Genomic DNA, 18,086 nt, shown 5'->3' with positions numbered 1-18,086 from the left:
CAAAGATGGTTATGTTTCCTAGCCATAGACATGAGTTGTCATTTGATTAATGAGATCACCTCATTAGGAGAATGACGTGATTGACTTGACCCATTCCGTTAGCTTAGCACCCGATCGTTTAGTATGTTGCTATTGCTTTCTTCATGACTTATACATGTTCCTATGACTATGAGATCATGCAACTCCCGTTTACCGGAGGAACACTTTGTGTGCTACCAAACGTCACAACGTAAATGGGTGATTATAAAGGTGCTCTACAGGTGTCTCCAAAGGTACTTGTTGGGTTGGCGTATTTCGAGATTAGGATTTGTCACTCCGATTGTCGGAGAGGTATCTCTGGGCCCACTCGGTAATGCACATCACTATAAGCCTTGCAAACATTGTGACTAATGAGTTAGTTGCAGGATGATGTGTTACGGAACGAGTAAAGAGACTTGCCGGTAACGAGATTGAACTAGGTATCGAGATACCGACGATCAAATCTCGGGCAAGTAACATACCGGTGACAAAGGGAACAACGTATGTTGTTATGCGGTCTGACCGATAAAGATCTTCGTAGAATATGTGGGAGCCAATATGGGCATCCAGGTCCCGCTATTGGTTGTTGACCGGAGACGTGTCTCGGTCATGTCTACATAGTTCTCGAACCCGTAGGGTCCGCACGCTTAACGTTACGATGACAGTTTTATTGAGTTTTGATGTACCGAAGGAGTTCGGAGTCCCGGATGAGATCGGGGATATGACGAGGAGTCTCGAAATGGTCGAGACGTAAAAATCGATATATTGGACGACTATATTCAGACTTCGGAAAGGTTCCGAGTGATTCGGGTATTTTTTGGAGTACCGGAGAGTTACGGGAATTCGTATTGGGCCTTAATGGGCCATACGGGAAAGGAGAGAAAGGCCTCAAAAGGTGGCCACACCCCTCCCCATGGTCTGGTCCGAATTGGACTAGGGAAGGGGGGCGCACCCTTCCTTCTTTCTCCTTCCCCCTTCCCTTCTCCTACTCCCACAAGGAGCAGTCCTACTCCCGGTGGGAGTAGGACTCCCCCCTATGGCGCGCCTCTCCCCTTGGCCGGCTGCCTCCCCCTTGCTCCTTTATATACGGGGGTAGGGGGCACCCCAGAGACACAACAATTGATCCTTGAGATCTCTTAGCCGTGTGCGGTGCCCCCCTCCACCATATTACACCTCGATAATACCGTTGCGGAGCTTAGGCGAAGCCCTGCGTCGGTGGAACATCATCATCGTCACCACGCCGTCGTGTTGACGAAACTCTCCCTCAACACTCGGCTGGATCGGAGTTCGAGGGACGTCATCGAGCTGAACGTGTGTAGAACTCGGAGGTGCCGTACGTTCGGTACTTGATCGATCAGATCGTGAAGACGTACGACTACATTAACCGCGTTGTGATAACGCTTCCGCTGTCGGTCTACGAGGGTACGTGGACAACACTCTCCCCTCTCGTTGCTATGCATCACCATGATCTTGCGTGTGCGTAGGAAATTTTTTGAAATTACTACGTTCCCCAACACATGCATATTAACTTCATGTAGTTTCCGTGGCATGCTTTCTCTCTTTGACCCAATATATAGGAGAAACTCCACCAAGTCTCAAATTGGATGAGATGTGCATGAATTTCATTTCCATATCTATATGCACATATTTATGTGGAGTTTGTCCTATGTATTGTTGGTGTTTCTAACTCTTTGGTCCCAATGAGTTTGGGTACCATTTTGTTTGTGTTGTTGTTCTAGGAACAATTGGAGATGCATTGGATGCTCGGCTCACTCAAAAGAAAGGTGTTGTCACCATGTGCTTTTTGGAGTCAAGCTAGGATGATCAATGAACTACTTTGTACCTTCAATTGGTATCTACTACATCCTTCCAATGTTAACTCGGTAACAAGTATCTTCATATACTTCATGCACACATTTCTTGCATCAACCTTGTGTAGGTTGTATCATGGCATGTTATTCATTCTCTCTTGTGATACTTGTTTCCTTTCTCAAAGCATCCCAACAATGATCTCTTGTTGCTAGTTGTGATGTCTTTGATGGTTGTGTGGTAGGAATTTATTTATGTACAATAAGACCATATCTAGCCATGTGCTATGCTTCCAAGCAAATATCTTATTGGTATATCTATGACTTCCTTTTGGATATCTTGTTCCTTCGTGTTGTAACTATTTCGGGTGTACATCCTTCTTTGTAGATATATATCATCATGATCTCGTCTACCTAGAACCTTATACACTTGAGAGAAATTACATCTCTAGATGATATCTTTTCTTTCACTTCCACCTTGTCTTTCTTGTTATTTCTTTGGTGGCTCCGTGAAAGCTTTTGCCTTGAGTGCATGTCTTATCTCGTTGCATCTTGATGCACTCCTGTGTGGTGAAGATTATTTTCCTCATGCTTATCTCTACGAGGCTTTTGCCATCTTAATTGGTATCCATCGTCTTGATGAGGCTTTCATCTTCTATCTTCACCATGGGTTGTCACAAGTGTTGGTTATTCATTTTGCATTTTTAGTGTGCTTGTGAACCCTTTTGCTTGGTGTGTGTGGGGAGGACATGTCATGCACCTTGTATCTCCACTATCCAAGACTATGTTGATGCTTAATGCTCATTCGTACATTAGTCTTCTCAAGTGCTTTGCCATGACTCACACACATCAGTTTGGTTGAGCCTATTCTTAAGTTGCCTCTTTTATATGTTGCTCAACCATTTGTTTGTTGCAAGTGCTAGGCTTTGTTTCCTACATGCTCACTTGCACTTGTTGTGAGTTTCTATTGATTTTGGGGGACTGATGATCCTATTTTGTGCACTTGGTACCCTAATGAAAATATTCTAAGGAGTGCACAAATCATGGGGAGCTTCACTAGTGTCTTTTAGAATGCTTCGTTGGTCTCTTGCACTTGTCATGAGGTTTTATTGATCTTGGGGGAGTGACAATCCTATTTTGTGCTCGTTGTATGCAATTGCAAAACTAAATTGTGCACAAAACAAGGGGAGCTTCTCTAGTTTCTCTGGAACACTCCTTTGCTCATACCATAATATCTTTTATTCATGTGGCATGTAGGATCATTAGTCTAGTTGTTTCAATTGGTATCTTTTGATAGCTTGCTTCAATTGGTATGGTTTGATTGCTTGAGTGCTTGTTTCTCTCTTTGTTATGCCTTTGTGGCATATCATTCTTTTGGCAATCTTTGGGCCTCAATATAGTTTGTCTTCCTCCAAGTATTTACCGTTGGATATGTGTATTGCATTCCACTCTCAAGTTGAGAAATACACAATTTATGGAGGAACACAAGTTATATTGGCATTCTAAGACTTTCACCCATTTTGGCAATCGATGCCAATGGGGGAGAAGTTTCAGAGAGTTTTGTGGAGAAGTTTAGAGAGTCATCTCTTCTTGCTTTGGTTTTGTTCCTAAGCATTTGCATCCCATTCTCATGCATCATTGATTGTTGCATTGCATGGTGATGCATAATTCCTTATATAAACTCTCTTGAAAGTGATTGTCATCAATTACCAAAATGGGGGAGATTGAAAGAACATGCGGTGCCCCCATGTTTGGTTTTGGTAATTGATGACAATCTCTATGGACTAATGGTTGCCTTGAGTCATATTTGAAGGTTTTGTCCATAGGCTTTTCTTGGAGTACATTTGTTGGTTTCAAGGAGAGTTTGTGATGACCAAGGTACTATTCAAGGAATCACCTAAAGATTGGTCTTGTGAGAGGTTGATCAAGACTAAGTAAAAGAGTGAATCAAGTTGATCAACACACAAAGCGTAGAAGATGTACCGAGAGGGATCAAGCGATCCCATGGTATGGTAAGCATTGTCAATTACGCTTTGTGTACTAACCCATGATCTTCGTGAGAGTTCTTTGTGGGGTTAGGTTGCGGTGTGCAAGTTCAAGGAAGCATCACGAAGAGATCAAATGCTTGAAGCTTGTCGTCCTTTGTGGTGACAATGGACTTGTGAAGATGTGCGGAAGAGTGGCTCACCCATAGTGGAGTATGGGGGAGCAATCAACTAGTCTTCATCGAGCCAACGCAATCAAGAAAGGTGGTCCAACTTGAGGGAGTCAAGATCGTCTTCATCTAGCTCAAGTGGACCATGTGCGAGGCAAAGGTTTGCCCTTCATAGGTTTTCTATTTTACCGGTCTCATGATGGTAGTTGCGAGACCGGGTTATAGGAACGATTGCCGTACTATCAAGGGGGGCTCTCGATGAGTAGCTTGATCGTATCATTCGTAGAGAGCTCAAACCATTGCATCCTTGCATCATCTTTCTTGGTTCTTGTTTGCTTCTCTTTGTGAGTTTTGGAGCTTTTGGTCATCTTGTTGACAAGCTCGAGTTCATCGAAAACGGAGTTCACTTGCATCTTCTATGATGTTTTCGATGTTGGAGGTTATGTCGGTTCTTCTCTGTTGGAGGTTTCACTCCTCTATGTGTTAGGCATACCTCCCCTACTGTTTTGATGCCACTCGTTGTCTTGCATCCAACAAGCTTGAGTTTGCTCAATTCGGAGCTCATTTGCAGAAGTTATGGTAGTTCTGGTTTTATTGGATCCATCTGTTGTCTTTAGCTGCGTTTTGAAGGCATCCAAGTGCTAAAGCCTCTGTGGCGTGCGGTAGTACTGCTCAAGGGAGCGGTAGTACCGCTCCTGTGAGCGGTAGTACCGCTGCCTCTAGCCCAGAACGCTGGCGCGCACGGAAGTAGGCGCGGAAGTAATTTTTTACTTCCGCGTCCTGCGTGGTAGTACCGCTCCTGGTGAACGGTAGTACCACTGCCTCGCATCCTGTCGCTGATTGCGTGCGGTAGTAGGCGCGGATGTAATTTTTTACATCCGCCCTTGCGCGGTAGTACCGCTCCCTGTGAGCGGTAGTACCGTGCCGCCTTTTTCTCGTAGCTAGCTCCAGCGGTTGTAGGCGCGGCAGTTATTTTTTACTTCCGTGGTCGCGCGGTAGTTCCGCAAGGGCAGGCGGTAGTACCGCTCCTGCAGTAGTACCGCCCTGTTGCCCGTTTGCAGTGTTGTTTCACTGGGCTTCTTCCGCCGTAGCGGTAGTACCGCTCGTAGGAGCGGTAGTACCGCTCGGTGCGGGCTGTAAGCATAACGGTTGGATTTTCCCCCTCCTATAAAAGGGGGTCTTCTTCCCCAATGAACCTTATCCTTTGAGCTCGTGTTCTTCCCCCATTGTTGACCTTCTTCGAGCTTGCTAACTCTCAATCCCTCCATGGATTCTTGCTAGTTTTTGAGGGAAAAGAGAGAGGAGATCTAGATCCACATTTCCACCAATCACTTTCTCCTCTATGTGAGGGGAACCCCTTGGATCTAGATCTTGGAGTTCTTGGTGTTCTCCTTCTTGTTCTTCCTCTCATTTTCCTCCCTAGCATTAGTTGCTTCGGTGGGATTTGAGAGAGAAGGACTTGGGCACTCCGTGTGCCCTTGCCATTGCATTTGGTGCATCGGTTTGAGTTCTCCACGGTGATACGTGGAAGTTACAAGTTGAGAAGCTTATTACTCTTGGGTGCTTGGTACCCTTGAGCTTGTTCCTCTTGGGTGCTTGGGCTCCCTAGACGGTTGGTGGTGTTCGGGGTCTCCAATTAGGTTGTGGAGATCGGTTGACGGGTTCCGGTGACCGCCCCCAAGGGTTGCCAAAGTGTACGGGTTCGGTGACCGCCCCCAAGGGTTGCCATTTGTACGGGTTCGGTGACCGCCCTCAAGGGTCCCTTAGTGGAATCACGACATCTTGCATTGTGCGAGAGCGTGAGGAGATTACGGTGGCCCTAGTGGCTTCTTGGGGAGCATTGTGCCTCCACACCGCTCCAAACGGAGATTAGCATCCGCAAGGGTGTGAACTTCGGGATACATCGTCGTCTCCGCGTGCCTCGGTTATCTCTTACCCGAGCCCTTTACTTATGCACTTTACTTTGTGATAGCCATATTGTTTCTTGTCATATATCTTGCTATCACCTAAGTAGTTTTTCTTGCTTAGCATAAGTTGTTGGTGCATATAGGTGAGCCTAGTTGTTGTAGGTTTTGTGCTTGACAAATTAACCGCTAGGTTTATTCCGCATTTGTTTAAACCTCAACCGTAATTATTTTAAAGCGCCTATTCACCCCCTCTAGGCGACATCCACGATCTTTCAGGCGGCTAATAATCTGGGAGTTTTATTGCATGATTGCGAATGAAATCAAAATTCGTAGTTCTAGGTTCTTGGCATATGAAATATACCACGAGCAGCGCGAGCATAACTTTGAAGCTCATAACATTGCAAGGATGGCTACTAGCTTAGATGTGGGTCTCCATATTTGGCTCTCTAGTCCTCCTACTAACGTTTGTACCCCTAGAACATTCTTGAATAAATAAAGTGCGCTGTTTCGACAAAAAACAAGCAAAAGTATACTAAGGTGGTTTGGTCTAAAAAACTGAAGTGCCTAATGGATTTTGGGGATGATGAACTTCACCTTGTGCAAAAGGGAGGCAAATGAAGTTGCTGATGGTAATGCTAAATCTTGTTATAGTTGTAGATCTCCGTCTTTTTGGACAATAATTCCTCTGATTTTATTTTTTCACTGATTGTAAACAATTCGGCTGTCGTCTGAAGAATAAAGTCATATTCACGTAAAAATAAAAGTTCCTCAAAACATGGAAATTGTGCAGAGAATTATTAGCAATTCAACCTCTTTTTTCTTGCGAAATATTCTTGTATAGTTACTTAAAAGTTAAGAGTTACAATCTTGTATGGTAATGTTCAAGACGGCATCTCATCTCCATCCCAAGCCATCCCATCTTTCTTCAATGATCCAAAACCCCCTCCATCTCTTCCTCCTTGTCCGGTTCGCTCCCACCTTATCATTTCTCACGGTACACTGCATATCATCGGGGGACGACTCACCATCAAGCTGGTCCGTTCTACAACCCTGCTTGCTCCTTCCGGCCCTCAACCAACAGCGCAACCTTGCCTCCACACCCCCTCCATGACCCTCATTGTCTCTGACCATCCATCTTGCCCTTAGGGCTACGACTTCTTCTTTGGGGCCAACACTCCCACTTGCAACTATGCTTCTTACATAGTGAGTGTTTGCGTTGGTGATCCGACCTTGCATTGGCGACATAGTCATCATGACTATGAGAAATTCAATCGCCTCATAGTCAGAACATGTTTTTTGACCCCGTCAATAATTATTCAATAAAATTACGTACCTATGCATAACCCAAGCCTGAGTCTGATGCAGGGCAAAAAAAAAAACATTGTTATTTTCCTATTTAAAACATACTCCATCTGTCCCAAATTACTTGTATTGGATTTGTCTAGATGCGAATGTATCTAACGCAATTTGGGATGGAGTTTGTATTAATAATTTTTGAAGCATATTATTTACTTTTTTTAACTTCCATTTTTAACATCTCTGTGTTTGGGGTTTTCAGGTCGGGCCTTCAGGCCCAAATGGGGCCTGAGCCTGGCAAGATGTTGGCTTCAGCCCATGTAGGTTTCAGCCCATGTCCTGGTCCATTTCACGTAACCCAGCCCATCTTTGCCTAGAGACTGACTTCTTCTTCTACTGGATTTGGGTCGGCATCTTCCCCAGCCCAACTACCCAAAATCCTCCTCCTCCACAGCCACGAAAGCCTCCCCCGAGGGTTCGCGCCGCCGCCGCCGCCGCTCACGCCCTCCTGCCGCCGTCCGTGCCGGTGGTCTCCACCCTGCTTCCCCGGCCAGCGAGCTTCCGAAAGAACCATCCTCCCTCGGGAAGCCCAGCCCGCACCGACCTCCCTGCGCGACGCCGCGCCACACCATGGCGAGCTCCGGCGAGGACAGGGGCGTGGTGGTCGATATCCGCTCCGCAGCAGAGTCGGCGGGCGACGAGGGCGCGCGCGACACGCCGCTCCACGTGGTCGAGTCCCTCTGCATGCGCTGCGGCGAGAACGTGAGAGCCTCTCGATCTTCTTTTCCCTTCGCTTTCCTCTCTGCTTTCTGCACTGTGTTCCTCGGCTGGATATTACTGACGTTTGTAAATTGTGATTTGCTGTGGTTGTCAGGGCACGACGAGGATACTGCTGACTCTGATCCCGCACTTCCGGGAGGTGAACTGGAGCTACTACTGTTCGATCTTTGTCCGTGGAGAAAGCTTCCTGTTTTGATTTGGGATATGTGTTGAAAATTTTCTCTGTGAATCTGCAGGTTGTTCTGATGGCTTTCGAGTGCCCGCATTGCAGCGAAAGGTAACGTGGCGTCCGTGTCGCAGCACAAGTGTAGAATTGTTGGATTATTTATAGTGTATAAGTAAAGTCTTACCCTGGTGTGCCTGTGTGCTAGGAACAACGAGGTTCAGTTTGCTGGGCAGCTCCAGCCCAAGGGATGCTGCTACACTTTGAAAGTCCCCAAGGGGCAGCCTGAGGTACCTCTCTCTTTCTTGTCTTCTCTTTTTATTGACTGAGACAGCGTAGGGTGTGGATTTCATAATAAAGAAGTAGTATATCTTACAAACTGTACATATCCAAGATGGATAGAAGTGAGAACAAAAGAAAAGGAACTTGAACAAACAGATTAAGCAACCAGTCAAGTAGAGGTTGAACTAAACTACTCTGTATCTAGACAAGTAACCTACAGCTTCACTCAAACGGCGAAGCTGTAGGTTACTTTGAAAGTGAATTTTCCAGCAAGCAAATGAGGGTGGCTGTCCTTGAAAGATGAACCCGTTCCTTCCTTCCAAATATTCCAGGAGGCGCATGGTGCGTTGCTACTATGTCCACGAAACAAAGGCCAACAAAGTGCTGCAAAGCAGAACCGAGGCATGGGGCAATTGGCCTGTGAAGGTCCCAATGAATGCTTAGAAATCCCACGCAAAATTACAGCCAGACAAACGATCACGAGTTTCCAGGACGTTATTAGGATATAAATCACACTTGCGACCATGAATCAAGCTGCCACTGTCAATGGAGCATCATACCCTTCGTGTTCAGGTGGAGTATTAAACAATTAGATTTCCAAATACTTCTCAACGCTAGGTCTGATGGTACTCTTTCAAACAAAAATCTGTAGAACCTGTTCACCAAAAAATAGTGAGAGGTCCCCAAGCAAATGTTCTAATATCATTCTGATCCAGCGCGTGAATAACAGAGTCACGTATAGCTGGATAACGAGCGGAAGCTCTCCTCACATGCTTGAACTGAAAGGGAGAAAGCTAAGAGAGTATGTAAGTGCGCAGTAGCTAAGAATTCTTGAACTGTGGCATCTTGATTGAGAGCGAAAAAATAGGCAGTTAAACTTGTCAGCCAGTATCTCTCGGTTGGACTAAAAATCTCTCCGAAGCAAGATAGAAGCTCCATAACTTGGGATGTAGTGAGTAATACTGTGGTTAATATCTTAAATGCCAATAACATTCCTCCACCAAGATAAACCTGAGCATGATGGGCACCAGGTCCATAGAGTAACCAGATCAACTTTACCCATGGCGCATTCTCAATTTCTCATTGCAGAAAATTTGTGAAGTTTGTTTAAGAGCATCACTTCATTTTGATTGATATCCAACACCTACATCTCACATACTTGTGTATTCCAACCACAAAACATGATCTTGTTTGATAGATTGTAACATCTGTTTCTGGCGACTCCAAATGATTGAAATGTTGCATTGTTTTAGTGTTACAATTTGCACCTGAAAAGTTGTTTGCTGTTGTACGCATTTCATATGTTCTTCGCTGCAACGAGTCCCAGTTCACCAGTTAATTGCCACCACATTTATGTTAATGGATTATATAGGCTCACTGTATTATTCATTATTATCTGTGTATATCTTGCGCTGGCACCTTTTTTTTACTTGTGATGTGTATTATTGCTGTGATCTCTATTACTGAACCACCTTCTTCCATACCTCACTGCATTAACAGCTGTGAGCCTCACTTCGCATTTAAATCCATATGCATTTGGCTTCCTATCCATATTCATGTCACTGACAAGCTGTTCTGGTACAGATACTGAACCGCCAAGTTGTGAAATCTGATTCAGCAACTATTAAGGTAATGCTGATCCGTGCACTTATTAATGGATTTGTGCTATACACATATTCACTGTGTTTTATGTTCTTTTACACTTTGACTTATATGCAGATTCCAGAACTAGACTTTGAGATCCCTCCGGAAGCTCAACGTGGAACACTTTCAACAGTACGCTTCATCATTTTCTGTATATAATTCCAGGGAGATGGTTCCTTCTAAATTATTTTCTTGTATTGTTAGTTTACTTAGCTTTTTTGTCACGTATTAGGTGGAAGGGAGCATTATGCGAGCTGTTAGTGAGTTGCAAGCACTTCAGGATGAAAGAAAGGTGAAGCTTGTGGCTTGTCTGCTGAGTTTTTGAATTACAATTGAGCCACCTAGTGATACACACTAATTGTCTTTTGGTACCTGCAGAAAGTGGATCCTGAAAAGGCTGAAGCTATTGAACAGTTCTTGGTAAAATTGAGATCTCTTGGATCAGGGGAAGCTGATTTTACCTTTATTCTTGATGATGCTTCTGGTAACAGCTTCATCGAGAACCCGTAAGTTTTTTGTAGCCTTCAGAGTTCATATTATTTGAGATGAGAATACTTGGAATCTTAAAATTGCTTTGTCATGAAAGAATAGTTCTAACTTCTAAGCATATCTGTACTTCAAACTACATTTGTTTCTTCTTTCTCATCAAATAATAGAAACGGTCGTAAAAGTAAAGATAAATACTAAAACAGAAAATTGTGAATGATATCCAAGGAAATATGGGTAAGGCATGTGTGTTTAAAACTGTAAATTTGGATTATTATATATTAATTATGAAATTCAACTAATCTGTAAATAAATTATGGGATGTAGAAATTATTTATCATTAAATAATTCCTTGATTTTCCCACTGTTATCTACATTTCCCATGTAGGCGCCACATCAACTAAACAAAACATGTGCCACACATGTCAGCCAAAAAATCTGCGTAGTCAACTGAGGGGTGTGGAGTAAATTCCTTTCATATTTGAGGGTTGCAATTCAAATGGTCTTTAGAGTTCAGGGTAGAGAAATGTACTTTGGCAAGAGCACAGAGTTTCAATCTTCATTCAGCAATCTGCACAACCTGTAGTAGTTTGAGTGACGGCTTATGGTGCACATAGCTGATAGCTCCACACACACATTAAGTACTTGCAATTGGACGTATATTGATCTATCTGCGTATATCAACAGGAATGCACCTTCATCGGATCCTTTGTTATCTTTGAGATTCTATGAGAGGACATATGAACAACAAGCAGCACTTGGTTTTCTTGCTGAACCAACCAAAGAATCTGGAGACTCTTCTCAGGATGCTTCAACAGTGGAAGGAAACTCTGGTGGGCTGCAAAGGATTCCACATGGTTCAGTTGGAGCTGTTGCAGGTCGCCGTGCTATAGCTCAGGGAAACTCTGATGAAATTACTGCAGCCCTGTATAGATATTCAGCACCAGAAGAGGTACGTCTGTTCAGCCGCCTAAAAATTATATCAACAATTATTAAGATCTCTTACTTATGCCTCACAAAATTTAATTGGGCAGGTTGATACTTTACCATCAACATGTGCGGCCTGTGCTACTGAGTGTGTCACACGATTCTTTTCTACAAGTATCCTTTCCACCTTAAATTCAATCTCAGAAAGACTGTAGTTTTTGGTTCTGGTAGCTTTGTTTATGTGATCAATCCTACTATATGGAGGTGCAATGCTGCAAGTAATCAGTATTTACTAGTGTCTGATCCTTAACCTTTGGTAGAAATCCCATATTTTCGAGAGGTGATTGTTATGGCTACATCATGTGATGCATGTGGCTATCGCAACTCAGAGGTCAGTTCCAGTGTCATATTTGATTATTTTTTTCCATATAAAAAAGAACTGGATTTACCAGTGTTGTACTTGGTCACACTTCTGAACTAAAAAATGCCACTGTCTCGTTAACCAGTTGAAGCCTGGTGGTGAAATCCCAGCTAAAGGAAAGAAAACAACACTGATTGTGCGAAATGTAAAAGATCTTAGTCGTGATGTCATAAAGGTTAGAAATTTACTCTTTCCCATTCTCTCATTCTCCATGCAAATCTTTTAGTTTCCATATATGTGCATTAGATTAATGATTGTACATATGTAACGGGGAACATTAGTGTTACTTCTTTGTGTCTTACCCCTTGTAATTTTCTTCTTCAATTGAGCTGGTAGTTATTTAGTTATGACTCGGCTGTTTTGGACTACCTAACCTGGAGCTTTTAGCGAGTGAATACAGTTTAACTTTGTGATACTTGTGTAATTAAGGAACATGATATGTGTTGGGTTGAATCTTACTACAGTTTCTTCATACCAAAATGGATGAATAGGCTCCACTATCCATTATTTAGCAAAACCAAAAAGGATCATATGTAACTTAGTTGATTCAGACCTCTTAACTTTTTCAGTCAGATTCAGCAGCAGTTAGTGTACCTGAACTTGAGTTGGAGCTGTCAAGCGGAACACTGGGTGGCATTGTGACAACAGTTGAAGGTTTAATTGTGAAAATATGCGAGGGTATGTTCGCCACTTATATACTCATGCCTCTTCTGTTTATGGGACCAAAATTGACTGCAAGAGCCATGCTAATTCTAGTCAAAGGTGTGTCTTCCAGTATTTTTTTTCGTAGCTTGTATGAGATGGAAGTATCTAGTAGGTAAGTTGCATAGTTGATGTTCCTCTCATAGCTAGACGTAGGCCCATCTCTTTTGCCAACAGCTTAACAGTATATGACTAGGCAGGAATTTATTCGAAATATTGTGGCACATGTATGTTTGTTACTCTCTGCACTTTCAGGTATGCATATACGTTAGATTTAGAGGAAGATTTAAAAAAATTGAAGTTTGTGGAAGCTTTTGTGTTCCAACAGAGTTTGTGCAACTTATGTCGATGTGAAGTACACCAGAATACGATGTGATCGTTAGAATTGTTATGGGTACAAATTTCCTCCTGAAACTCAAATATATGCATCTTTTTGGGCTTGCAGCACTGGAGCGAGTTCATGGATTCCAGTTGGGTGACAGCACATATGAATGGAAGAAGAAGAAATGGGATGGTTTCACAGAGAGATTAGCAAAGGTTGGTATTTTTTCCTTTTGATATGTTGAACATTGTCGCTGTAGCAAGGGTTCTATTTCACCTAATCTTCAGAATATTATAAAGCACACATCAGTTCTTGAGCAAAGTTATACTCCCTCTATCCCATAATATAAAAGCGTTTTTTACATTAGTATAACGTTTTTTACATTAGTATAGTGTAAAAAACGCTCTTATATTATGGGACGGAAGGAGTACTTGTTAAAGTCTAAGCTGTCTGGCAGCGTTCTTTTCTTGGTAAACATGGAGCAAATCGTTTTTTTTTTTGAATTACTGTCCAGAATTGAATGTAATTATTACTAACATGTGGAAAATAACCTGCTATTTTGGGTGTCCCTTTTCAGCATAGGTGTCGAAGGATGCCATGAGTTAATCTGTTAATGATTTCCTTCAATCTGTTACATACATATTTTAATGTGTATCTGTATATTTCAGCTTCTAAATCTAGAAGAGCCATGGACTTTAATTCTTGATGATGCATTGGCGGCTTCGTTTATTGCTCCAGCGACAGATTCGCTAGAAGATGACAAACAGCTAACAAGTAAGATGACAAACAGCTAACAAGAAATGATACTGCTCGTTGCAAACTTTTTTGTTTTGTCATTGTTTTGAATTGCTGAAAATATGTATTAATATTCCAGTACCTGCTTGTCTGTGAATTGAATTGCAGTTGAGGAGTATGAGAGGAGCTGGGAGCAAAACGAGGAGCTGGGCTTGAATGACATGGACACGTCCTCTGCGGACATGGCTTACAACACGACGAGCACGTCATAATAGATATTGGTTTAGTCTTCTTGTTGTGCACAATGTTGTAACCTGTAATTTGAAATTTGGTACTTCGTGGTGTATTCAATTTTTGTTTTACGAATGAACCTAATCAATACTCCCTCCGTTCCAAATTACTCGTCGTGGTTTTAGTTCAAATTTTGAACTAAAACCACGACGAGTAATTTGGAATGGAGGGAGTAGAAGGTATGGAGATGGTTTCAACTATATACTTTATTTGTTCACCTTGGCAAAGACGTTGGTTCAATCGTGCAACACTTGTGTTCTTGATGGCTGCAGGTCAACTTTTTTTTTTCAGTATAAAGAATGCTGCAATGAAAATAGGTACCGAGTAGAAGTAGCTGAATGGAGAAACGGTCTGATACTACGGCAGTAGCCGAAATCGACATGAGATGGTGATTTGGCAGGCAGTAGATTCCAGTGACCTGATTTTCAACAATTTTTTCTTCCAAGGCAGCAATTTTCTCTGTAGTTCAGATTTTGTTTCTCAAGTCCACATGAGATCATTAATTCCTTTTGCCTCTACTTGCTGTTTAAACTTTATTTCTGCCGATGAAGTGGTAAGAGGATATCTCATTACTGTTGATAGAATTGAACCCACTACTTTTATAGTCTATCTTAGAAACTTCATGAACCACTGATTGGAGCTGATCATTATAGCAGATCAATTAGAGTAAATCGGGTTACTCTAATGATGATTTACTCTAAGATGAGTCGAGAGATAGTATTTTTGCTCTGCCGTAAGGTTATCCCAGGTCACTTCAGGGCTCGTGGTCATGGTGGAGGTGGTGCAGTGAGGAGGAGCGGGAGCGACGGTGGGGCGGTGCGGATTGTGTCAGGCATGGACAATTATAAAATAGCGGGGACCAGCTAGGGCAAGCAGGCATCAGAGTGGGTTTCTCCAACACGCCTGTTTTTAATGCCGCGGGCGCGGATGAGAGAGGATGCGGGCGCGGGAGAGGTTTTGGATGGATCCGGGGTGTCCGTTGTGTATGTGGCAAGGTTTGAACGGTGTTGGATGGAAAAGTGTGTTCGGGCCGCCCAGTTCAAACAGTTGCGGGCAGTTTGAGGGCTTGTGTTGGAGATGCCGTAATGAATTGAATCAAGGAACACACCCCTTCTCGCTGTTTAAACTTTATTTGCGGAGACAAAACTGAAAAATATGCTGAACATAATGGTAAAAAGAAAATGTATAGTAAGTCACTATTAGTATTTAGAAATCGGCGGTCATTTGATAGTGCCATCTTTGAAATTTCATGAGCCACGGATTGTAGTGGATCATCAAACCAACTCAATCAGAGTAGATCATCATCATCAATGTACTCATATAGTAATATAAGTTTTCTTTCTTTAATACATGGGATGAATGAATGAATGTCGTTAATACATGGAGCTCCAACAAACTGAAGTACAGTATCTCGCAACTCATCATCTTTCAAAAAATTGAGTTTTTTATCTCCTTCCCGGCCTTCGTCCGCTGGCCGGCGAGGCACCAAGCGCCGGGAACTCGTCGGTGGAGAGGCTGAAAGGCACTCCGCCGCCGGGGCTCTGTGACTGTGTCTGTCCCGCCCTAACAGCAGCAGCAGCCTGGTACAGAGGCGCCGCCGGTTGCTGCTGCTGCTGCTGAGGTGTGGCATGCTTGGCCGGCTCGCCCTGGCCCTGCTCCCAGGCTGCTCTGTTCGGAGGCGCGCTCGCCGCTGTCATCGCCGGCCGGACCACAGCAGCCGCGAGGCTCTGCAGCAGCGGGTCGGGCCGGAAGCCGAACGGGACCTTGGAGGCGTCCATCTTCCTGAACGTGATGGAGATCCTCTTGGCCGGCACGGCGGGGACGCAGTGCTTGGCGACGTCGGCGCCGTTGCCGGCGAGCACGAGCACGGACCCCACGGGCAGCGGGATGGAGGCCGCGGCGGAGAACTCCCCGGGGGCGACCACCCGCATGTCCCTGCCGAAGAGGATGGGCGCCTCGGCGAGGAAGGAGGCGGTGCAGAAGGGGCGGAGGAAGTCGTGGTGGTCGACGTGCGGCGGGATGCAGTCGTCGACGTCGTAGACGTTGACGATGCAGCTGTCGGGCACGCAGGAGGGCGGGAGCACGCGCCAGAGCACGAGGCGGCGCGCCATGGCGGCGAGGAGCGGCGGCAGCGGGTCGACGGACTCGTCCCGCACGATGCCCGGCGGGTTGCCGTCCCGGTCGGCGGCGTAGTTGTAGCAGCAGCCGAACTGGATCGTGGCCCGGCCCTTGCCCCGCATCCACTTGCGCGGCTCCGAGTAGGTCCGCTCTGCAGTCACACGCGCCGGAGAAGAACCGAGCTCGTCAGATCAAGATCGGGGGAGGAAGAAGGAATTGATTGATTGATTCATCGGAGAAGTGTTGGAGAAGAAGAGGGGGAAGGTTGGATAATACCTCGGAGGCGGCCGCGGCGGCCTTGGTCCTGGAGGTCGAGGACGCAGGCGACGATCCTGGCCTGCTCGTCGGGGGAGAAGACGTTGGCGTGGAGCTCGAGGCCCTGGAGGATGTTGAGCATGCGGCCGTCGACGCGCTCCATGTGGCGGAAGTCCTTCTTGCGGCGCACCCTCGCCATGCCCTCGTCGGGCAGCAGCGTCGACATCGCGGCGGCTCCGGCGGCGGCTGAGGCAGAGCAAGGGGATCTGATGGGCGGACGAGGGCAGAGGATTTTGACTGGATTGGCGGCTGAGGTAGCTCAGCTTTATATGGAGAGGAGAGACCACTTCCAAATCGGGGTCGGGTCGGGTGTTTCGCCGAACACGTGGGGCGCGCGTGCGTGGGCAAGAGCGGACGCGTACTCCTGGCTTCCCGCCTTCTCCTCTAGCCCACGCGCGCGCTTCTCCGTCGGTCTGCATAACGTATTCAGTCTGGGCCGGCATCGGGTGGGTTGGCCTCCGCGACGGACGGCCTTTACACTGGTGAGCCTGCTGCCGAGCTCTCGTGGCGCGAGTGGGCTGGCGTGAGCAACTAATTGGCGAGCGCTCCTTTAAAGCCTCCCAACAATCATTTGAGATAGGCTGAGAGCGCGTTTGTTTTTTATTTTTCCGCACGCTTTTTCAGTTTTTTAAGCGGATTTTTTAACATTTTTGTTTTCACCGGTCTTTCTTAGCTTTTGCACAAGAAAAAATTTCAAATTTCTATTCTTGCAAGAAAAAACACATTTATTTTCTTCCGCGAGAGGCACGCCCATGCCTCTCGAAAATGGAAAAAAAAACGTGTTTTCTGTTTTCTTTCTTCCACGGTAAGCAAGGTTTTGCTTTCACGAGAGGCATGGTTATGCTTCTGCGAGAGGCACGCCATGCCTCTCGAAAACGAAAACAACGTGTTTCCTATTTTTTTCTTCCGCGAGAGGCAGGCACGGCCGTGTCTCTCGGAAACGGGAAAACATGTGTTTTTTGTTTTTTCCTTCCACAAGAGGCATGGTTATGCTTTCGGGAGAGGCACAATCGTGCCTCTTTCGGAAAGGAAAAAAACTTGCTCCCAGTTCGGTTTTTCCGTCCATTTTTTGTCCGACTTTTTTGAATTTTTTTCGTCATAACCCATCAACATGAAATCTAGTTTTTGAAGATCTCGACGCGAGGAATCCAACGGTGAAACGGTTCGACATTTGGATGCATGGTTTAAGAGATAAAAGGTTTTGAATAAACGGATGTACGAAAAAAGGGAAAACTTCCAGGTTGTGACAAGTGGCGCGCATGCAGTGCGTCACTTGTCGCAACCTGAGGAGGTGGGAGTTATCTTTGAAAGGAGTACTCCTTAACTAGTGATTTCGCTCGAGAGTGCTTGTACACGACAGTTCGCCTCGTCGGAGATTTGTTAGGCTAGCCCACCAAAATGAGTTGAAGCATGCACAATTGTTAAGTCGAAATCACTAATTGAGGAGCGCTCATTTCAAAGATCACTCCCACCTTTCCCAGGTTGTGAAAGTTTTTCCTTTTTTTTAGATCCGTTTATTCAAAACATTTTATCTCTTAAACTGTGCATCCAAATAGGCAAGCGCCTGTATTTTTTTAGAATAGTAAGCATATTTTTCATTAGAGCATATTTTTCTTCCGGAGGCAAATAATAAGGGGCACAGAGGTTCTTGGACAGGTCGACGAGTGGAGAAATGGGCCATACTTATGTCGCCAGCCTGTCTGCTGCTGCCATGGA

General features: G+C 44.9%; 2 protein-coding genes across 2 annotated transcripts; one reads left to right on the top strand and one right to left on the bottom strand.

Annotated features, from left to right (window-relative positions):
* The first annotated feature begins 7,588 nt into the window (after nucleotides 1–7,588).
* Nucleotides 7,589–14,027, top strand: LOC109785396 (uncharacterized). Its single transcript, XM_020343994.4, has 16 exons — nucleotides 7,589–7,946; nucleotides 8,059–8,103; nucleotides 8,201–8,241; nucleotides 8,336–8,417; nucleotides 9,994–10,038; nucleotides 10,129–10,185; nucleotides 10,286–10,345; nucleotides 10,432–10,559; nucleotides 11,227–11,491; nucleotides 11,574–11,640; nucleotides 11,787–11,857; nucleotides 11,973–12,062; nucleotides 12,457–12,565; nucleotides 13,035–13,126; nucleotides 13,580–13,685; nucleotides 13,815–14,027. Exons 1-16 carry the CDS (start codon nucleotides 7,815–7,817, stop codon nucleotides 13,916–13,918), a joined length of 1,494 nt encoding a protein of 497 aa, XP_020199583.1. The 5' UTR covers nucleotides 7,589–7,814; the 3' UTR covers nucleotides 13,919–14,027.
* A 1,204-nt stretch (nucleotides 14,028–15,231) lies between these two features.
* Nucleotides 15,232–16,617, bottom strand: LOC109785392 (RNA demethylase ALKBH9B). Its single transcript, XM_020343991.4, has 2 exons — nucleotides 16,332–16,617; nucleotides 15,232–16,206 (listed from the first exon to the last, which is right to left on the bottom strand). Exons 1-2 carry the CDS (start codon nucleotides 16,534–16,536, stop codon nucleotides 15,383–15,385), a joined length of 1,029 nt encoding a protein of 342 aa, XP_020199580.1. The 5' UTR covers nucleotides 16,537–16,617; the 3' UTR covers nucleotides 15,232–15,382.
* Nucleotides 16,618–18,086: the final 1,469 nt, after the last annotated feature.

Source organism: Aegilops tauschii, chromosome 2 (genome assembly GCF_002575655.3).
Source record: "Aegilops tauschii subsp. strangulata cultivar AL8/78 chromosome 2, Aet v6.0, whole genome shotgun sequence".
Classification (NCBI taxonomy): Eukaryota; Viridiplantae; Streptophyta; class Magnoliopsida; order Poales; family Poaceae; genus Aegilops; species Aegilops tauschii.
The sequence above is the reverse complement of the archived record's forward strand: the minus strand, read 5'-3'. Positions and strand labels throughout refer to the sequence as shown.